Below are 7,671 nucleotides of genomic sequence, written 5' to 3'. Positions count from 1 at the left end.
ATTAGCGCCGCCTCGGCCGCCTCGGCCCCCGCGCCCGCCCGCCCGCCCGCCGGGCTCCCGCGGCCGCGGCGCCCCGAAGGTGAGTGCGCGGCGACCGGGCCGGGGAGGCCTCCCGCCGCCTCGCCGGCCGCCCGGGCCTCCGCCGCCGCCGCCTCGGCCCGGCCTCTCGGGCTTGTGGTGCCGACGCCATGTTTGGCGGCGGCGGCGGCGGCGGCTCCGCATTGTCCGCGGGCGGGGGGCGCGGGGAGGTCGGGCCGGGCGGCCGGGGAGCCGGGGAGCCGGGCGGGGGGCGCGGGGAGGTCGGGCCGGGGGCGGAGGGGCCGGGTCGGGCTGTGGGTCCCTGCGGCCTGGGCCGCGGCGCCCGCGCGGAGTCCGCGCTCGAGTCGGGTCGGGCCTCGGGCAGCCGCCGCGCCGGCCGGGCCGCCCCTTATGTAACCGCCGGGCCCCCGGGCTCCGCCGCGACGGGACTCCCCGGGAGCAGGGACGCGCCCCGGATCGCGCCGCCGCCGCGCGGCCTGGCCTGGGAAGCGGGGACACGCCGCGCGGCGGACGCGAGGCTCCCGCGGGCCTTTTCCGGGAGTGGCGCCTGGGGGCGTCGGTCCCGGGCAGCGCGGCTCCTGGGCGCGGGCGCGGGCGTCCCGGGAACCCCCGTCCCCGGAAAGCGCGGCCGCCCGGGCGTGCTGCGAGTCCGCGGGAGCGGCGGGTGTGTGCCCGGCCAGCGCCGCCCCGAGCGCCGGCTGCTAAACACAACTTCGCGCAACTCCGCGGCCGCGGCTCCCCCCGGGCGGGCGGCGGGAGGACGGACGCGGTCGGCTCCTGGGCCGCCTTCCCGCCCCGGGCTCCCGGAGCCCTGAGGGATGTGCTCGAGAGGACTGTTTGTTGAGACGCCCCGTGTGATCCCTCCCGGTGGACGTGCTCGTCCCAGCACCGAGGGGCCAGGAACGGAGCCGGCCCGGGCGCGAACCGGTGCCGCGGAGGAGGGCGGGGGGCGGGGGGCGGCCCGCGCGGCCACGGGCGGCCACGGGCCTGCTTTCCGCGCGTCCCAGAGACGCGTTCCGGTGGCAGAGCTGCTGGGGCGGTTAAGCCTCGCGTTCGGTTCGCCCCGTGCAGAAAGGGTTTGGGTGAGGAGCTGCACGGCTCCCGGGGAGAGGGTGGGTTTCCAAGGGCTGCGGTCTTCAGGGCGACTCGGGACTCTGCTGTCGAGGGGAAGATTACAGGTTCGTTTCTGACCTGGTGAGTAACCACCTGTTGCTGCTGCCCCACCTCGGTGATGACGCGTGTCGCCGCGCCTGGTGCACTAGGGTCGCTCAGTGCAGGCTGTGGTGTCACCTCCGCTGGGCTCGCGGGTGGGCTGGGGGCGGCTGTGCTGACAGCTCCCCGGGAGCCCAGGGCCGCGGGCGCACCTGGAGACCCTGGAGATGCGGTGGGGCTGAGGTTTGGCTGACCGCGGTTCTCTCTGTAGGTAATTGCAACCTAGTTTCAACATCCAATGAGGATTTTTGGCTGGAGGGTCTGTCTTAAGGAGTGCTCTTTAAAGTCTGCTGGGATTTCCTTTCGGGACTCACAGGGGGAAGCCTGCTCCCCGAGGGCTTTTCCTGAGGCCCAGGAGATCCAGTCAGGCTGTGAAGCCAGGTCCCTGCGGGTGCCCTGTCCCCCACCACCCCGCCCTTGAGGCCAGGCGTCCCTGACCTGGCAGGGCTACAAGCAGAGTGGGCCTTGGGCTTCAGCTGGGATTTGTTTGAGAGTCACTGAAAAATCATTTTGCTTCCTGTCCGTGAAGTGTGGCACTTTGGAGGGAGGTGCCGCCGGCTGGGTGGTGGGCTTCCCAGGAGGTTGGCACACATCACACACCCCAGGGACAGCTGGGAACAGACCCAGTCCGTGGTGTTTGGACATCGGAGGGCTCTGCCACAAGGAGCCGAGGTATGGACAGCAGCTCACTGGTTTTGCCCGCCGCTGGGAAAGCAAATTCCCCTAAGTCTCCATGGCCCAGCCTTTTTTTTTTTTTTTTAAAGATGGAGTCTTGCTCTTGTTGCCCAGGCAGGAGTGCAGTGGTGCGATTTTGGCTCACTGCAAGCTCCGCCTCCTGGGTTCAAGTGATTCTCTTGCCTCAGCCTACCGAGTAGCTGGGAATACACCATGCCCAGCTAATTTTTGTATTTTTAGTAGAGATGGCGTTTCATCATGTTGACCAGGCTGGTCTCTAACTCCTGACCCCAAGGGATCTGCCCACCTTGGCCTCTGGCCAAGTCTTCAGGCACCTGAGCCAGCGATGGCGACCCTCCTGGTGGGGGTCTGCAAGTAGCATGGGGTCCTGGGAGTTGGCTCTTGCTGTGGAGTCTGAGCAGAGCGTCTGCCTCCATGTATGCCAGGGAGAGCAGAGATGGCCTTAGGCATGTTGCAAGTACCTGGATTTGCTTGGAAAGGAGGAGGGCATGGCCAGCACCATGGTCTCGCTGGGGCTTGAGGAGAGCCTGGAGGGGAAGGGGCAGGTTGGCTGGACCTGTGGGGGTTTCCATGGCTGTCACTGCCAAGGCTCTGCAGAAGCGGGGTTGGGGCCTCCTAGGGGCAAAGACTGTCCCTTCAGACCAGTACAGGGCCCCCTTCTTGGTCCCCTGTGCTGTGGTGTGCATGTGGAGGGCGTGTCTATGGATGGACAGGCCATGGTCAGGCTCCTACCCCTGGCCCCAGCAAGAATGCCGCAAGGACTGTGGTGCCCTTGGGTTCATGGGGTTCTCTCCTGGGAGCAATGGGAAAGGGAAGAGTGGTTTAGGGCGAGCATCTCATAGGACCAGGTGGCCACTGAGCATACCTGTCTGGTGGGCATAGCCACTGTGCGGGGGGTGGGGGTAGCCCTGTATGTGGACTTACTGCATGCCTGGAAAGTCCTGCAGCTGTGGGCTCTGGGCTGGACCCCTTATTCGTGGGGAGCGTTGCTGTGGTGTTCGCAGCCTGTTGGTGTGGTCTGAGAGGGGACTGGTGAGTGGTGGGAACCTAGTGCCCTGGAGGGATGCAGGTGCTCAGGAGGGCTGGAGGGCACTGCTCAGGCTGCCTCTCCGCCTGTTTGCCCCTGCTCTCTTGGTCCTGGGGAGTCGTTCAGGCCTGGATGCTTGGATTTTTTTTGGAAACCTCGGGAAGAAGTTAAGAGTTTTGCTTCGATTGGGCCTTGAGTTGGTGAGCTAGCTCTGCCCAAGTGTACTTTCATTTCTTTCTCAAGTCTTTTGTCACCCTGTGGAGAATTAACTTTGCCTTTGCCTTTGTTTTAGGTAATCATTACCAAATGAGGAGGAAAGGACGATGTCATCGAGGCTCTGCAGCGAGGCACCCTTCCTCCCCGTGCAGTGTTAAGCACTCTCCCACTCGGGAAACACTGACCTACGCTCAGGCTCAGAGGATGGTGGAGATAGAGATTGAGGGGCGCTTGCACAGGATCAGTATCTTTGATCCCTTGGAGATCATATTAGAAGATGATCTCACTGCTCAGGAGATGAGTGAATGCAACAGCAACAAGGAAAACAGCGAACGGCCCCCTGTCTGCCTAAGAACTAAGCGTCACAAAAACAACAGAGTCAAAAAGAAAAATGAAGCCCTCCCCAGCGCCCACGGCACGCCGGCCTCGGCCAGCGCCCTCCCGGAGCCCAAGGTGCGCATCGTGGAGTACAGTCCGCCGTCCGCCCCGCGGCGGCCTCCGGCGTACTACAAGTTCATCGAGAAGTCGGCGGAGGAGCTGGACAACGAGGTGGAGTACGACATGGATGAGGAGGACTACGCCTGGCTGGAGATCGTCAACGAGAAGCGCAAGGGCGACTGCGTGCCCGCCGTGTCACAGAGCATGTTTGAGTTCCTGATGGACCGCTTCGAGAAGGAGTCGCACTGCGAGAACCAGAAGCAGGGCGAGCAGCAGTCCCTGATCGACGAGGACGCCGTGTGCTGCATCTGCATGGACGGGGAGTGCCAGAACAGCAACGTGATCCTCTTCTGCGACATGTGCAACCTGGCCGTGCACCAGGAGTGCTACGGGGTGCCCTACATCCCCGAGGGCCAGTGGCTCTGCCGCCACTGCCTGCAGTCCCGGGCGCGGCCCGCCGACTGTGTGCTGTGCCCCAACAAGGGCGGTGCCTTCAAAAAGACAGACGACGACCGCTGGGGCCACGTGGTGTGTGCCCTGTGGATCCCGGAGGTCGGCTTTGCCAACACGGTGTTCATCGAGCCCATCGACGGGGTGCGGAACATCCCCCCCGCCCGGTGGAAACTGACATGCTACCTCTGTAAGCAGAAGGGCGTGGGTGCCTGCATCCAGTGCCACAAAGCAAACTGCTACACAGCATTCCATGTGACCTGTGCCCAGAAGGCTGGCCTGTACATGAAGATGGAGCCCGTGAAGGAACTGACTGGCGGCGGCACCACCTTCTCCGTCAGAAAGACCGCTTACTGTGATGTCCACACACCTCCAGGCTGCACCCGGAGGCCTCTGAACATTTACGGGGATGTTGAAATGAAAAACGGTGTCTGTCGAAAAGAGAGCTCGGTCAAAACGGTCAGGTCCACATCCAAGGTCAGGAAGAAAGCAAAAAAGGCTAAGAAAGCTCTGGCCGAGCCTTGTGCGGTCCTGCCGACCGTGTGCGCTCCTTACATTCCTCCGCAGAGGTAAGCGCGTCCAAGCATTGGGTCCACAAGGAGCCTACGGTGCGGGACCTTGGGAGGACCGGGCACAGCCTGCAGAGCCTGTGCTAGGTCATTGTTTGCGTTTACTGTTGGCGCAGCTTCCCAGTACTCCCCTGAAGTGTGGTTCTGCTCATTTACCACGGCCTCTGGGGGAATAGATGTAAAAGGCTTCAGTCTGTAGGCTTGGAATGAGCTATAGTTTTCTAGTTTGTTTTTTTTTTTTTTGAGACAAGTTTTGCTCTTGTTGCCCAGGTTGAAGTACAGTGGTGCGATCTCGGCTCACCGCAACATCCACCTCCCAGATTCAAGCCATTCTCTTGCTGCAGCCTCCCGAGTAGCTGGGATTACAGGTGTGAGCCACCACACCCAGCTAATTTTTGTATTTTTAGTAGAGATGGGGTTTCACCATGTTGGTCAGGCTGGTCTTGAGCTCCCTTCCTTCTGATCCACCTGCCTCGGCCTCCCAGAGTGTTGCGATTATAGGCATGAGCCACTGCGCCCGGCCTGTTTTTTTATTTTTTTAACTCTTCAGATGAGTCATAGTGAATGATTTTTTTTTTTTCTTTTTTGAGATGGAGTTTCACTCTGTTGCCTAGGCTGTAGTGCAGTGGCGCGATCTTGGCTCACTGCAACCTCCACCTCCCGGGTTCAAGCAATTCTCCTGCCTCAGCCTCTTGAGTAGCTGGGACTGCGGATGTTGGCCACCACGCCTGGCTAAGGCTGATTTTTGTATTTTTTTTTTTTTTAATAGAGACGGGGTTTTACCACGTTGGCTAGGCTGGCCTTGAACACCCGACCTCAAGTGATCTGCCCGCCTCAGCTTCCCAATGTGCTGGAATTACAGGCTTGAGCCACCTCGCCTGGCTCTTTTTTTTTTTTTCCCTGACAGAGTTTTGCTCTGTTGCCGAGGCTGGAGTGCGGTGGTACCATCTTGGCCCACTGCAGCCTCTGCCACCAGGTTCCAGCAATTCTAGTGCCTCAGCCTCCCGAGTAGCTAGGACTACAGGTGTAGTCCCATGCCCAGCTAATTTTTGTATTTTTAGTAGAGGTGGGGGTTTCACCGTGTTGCCCAGGGTGGTCTTGATTGAACTCCTGAGCTCAGGCAGTCTGTCCACCTCTGAATCCCAAAGTGCTGGGATTACAGGCATGAGCCATTGGACCCGTCCGGGTAAGGATTTTTAAGAATTTCGGGGACACAACTTTAAGGAGGAATGAAGCCCATGCAGGAGCTCTATGTGACTTTCAACCCGAGGGGCTCTGGCCTGGGCTTCCCAGAGACTTACGGCATTGGGACACCCACTGCTGTGGCCTTGGCCACGTTTCCCATGCTGTGTCCCCAATCTTGCTGCAGATGTCCTGAGGGCAGGGTGGCCAAACAAGGGGAGGATCTGTGAGCACAGACGGGGCCTAGCCATCAGCAGGGCGGGGAGAGCCAACCTGGGGTCCAGCTTGCAGCCTGGCTGGGGGAATGCCCCAAGTCCCTCCAGGACTGCCAGGGGTCAATGAGCAGGGCCCCCTGAGGTGTCAGATCTGCCGGAGGACAGGACAGGTGGGACGCATGCCTGCTGAGCTGCACTGGGCGGAGGCCGGGAGGTTGCAGCTGGCTGAGATTGTGCTACTGTACTCCAGCCTGGGTGACAGGGTGAGACTCTGTCTCAAAAGAAGTTTTAAGTGATTTTTGTTAATATTGCTCTACTTTGCCAAAGTGAAATCTAGTTTCTTTTCACAGAGCTGTAAATACTCAGAGAATTAGTCAGTTCAGGTACGTGAGCCACATACCTGGCCCTGCCTGTAATCCCAGCGCTTTGGGAGGCCAAAGTGGGTGGATCACCTGAGGTTAGGAGTTTGAGAGCAGCCTGGCCAACATGGCAAAAGCCCGTCTCTACTAAAATACAAATATTAGCTGGGTGTGGTCCCAGCTACTCCGGAGGCTGAGGCAGGAGAATTGCCTGAACCTGGGAGGCGGACCTTGCAGTGAACTGAGGTCGCACCACTGCACTCTAGCCTGGGTGACAAGAGTGAGACGCTATCTTAAAAAAAAAAAACAACACCAACAATCAGGGTGCGGTGACTCACGCATATAATCCCAGCATTTTGGGAGGCCGAGGCCGGCAGATCACGAGGTCAGCAGTTCGAGACCAGCCTGGCCACTATGTGAAACCACATCTCTACTAAAAAAGAAAAACAGAAAAATTAGCTGGGTGTATTGGCGCGTGCCTGTAGTCCCAGCTACTTGGGAGGCTGAGGCAGAAGAATTGCTTGGACCTGGGAGGTGGAGGTTGCAGTGAGCAGAGCTGAGATCCTGTCACTGCACTCTGGCCTAGGCGACAGAGTGAGACTCTGTCTCAAAGAAAAAGAAGAAAATCAGGTAGGTATGCCCTGTATCTGGAAGAAAATTAAGTGAAAGTATTTTACCTGGTAGAAGGGAGATAACTGCTGATGCCCTTAGTCAGTCAGTTCAAGGACAACCTGAAAATTTTTAAAGCCATTTCCAGTGAATCAGTGGTAAATGGTTGGGACACAGCTGCCCCAAAGGGTAAAATGTCCACATTTACTTCTGTTTTTCTTGAGACGGAGACCTGCTCTGTTGCTCAGACTGGAGTGCAGTGGCATGATCATGGCTCACTGCAGCCGCGGCCTCCTGGGGTCAAGCGCCTCCCCCACCTCTGCTTCCTGAGTAGCTGGGACCACAGGCATGTGCCACCACACCCTGCTAATGTTTTTATTTTATGGTGAGATGGGGTTCCACTATGTTATCCAGATTGGTCTCGAACTCCTGGGCTCAAGTGATCTGCCTGCATTGGCCTCCCCGAAGTGCTGAGATTACGGGCGTGAGCCACCGCGTCCGGCCCTGTTTTTTCTTTTCATTGCCTCTCTTCAGCATGTATCAGTTTTTGTTAACAGGCATTGAGTTGCACCTGTATAGGATGACATTTTTTCTTTTAGCCTTAGGAAAGCTTTTTCGTTTGCACCTGTTTGAAATTAGGGCTCCCTTAACATGGATCA

The 7,671-nt window shown here is 59.1% G+C and overlaps 1 protein-coding gene across 7 annotated transcripts in view; it reads left to right on the top strand.

The window, feature by feature from the left end:
- Positions 1-6: 6 nt before the first annotated feature.
- Positions 7-7,671, top strand: part of BRD1 (bromodomain containing 1) — a 44,687-nt gene continuing 37,022 nt past the window's right edge. For 2 of the 7 annotated variants that reach the window (XM_032266279.1, XM_032266277.1), the window contains exon 1: positions 2,858-4,647. In XM_032266279.1, the coding sequence (XP_032122170.1) occupies positions 3,281-4,647 (1,367 nt within the window). In that variant the 5' untranslated portion in view covers positions 2,858-3,280. Of the gene's footprint in view, positions 80-2,198; positions 4,648-7,671 lie in introns of those variants that run through there. The other 5 variants (XM_032266275.1, XM_032266280.1, XR_004264954.1 and 2 more) reach the window with 5 other exon arrangements.

Source organism: Sapajus apella, unplaced genomic scaffold, assembly GCF_009761245.1.
Source record: "Sapajus apella isolate SASKATOON/1434 unplaced genomic scaffold, GSC_monkey_1.0 scaffold156, whole genome shotgun sequence".
Taxonomy (NCBI): domain Eukaryota; kingdom Metazoa; phylum Chordata; class Mammalia; order Primates; family Cebidae; genus Sapajus; species Sapajus apella.
The sequence above is the reverse complement of the archived record's forward strand: the minus strand, read 5'-3'. Positions and strand labels throughout refer to the sequence as shown.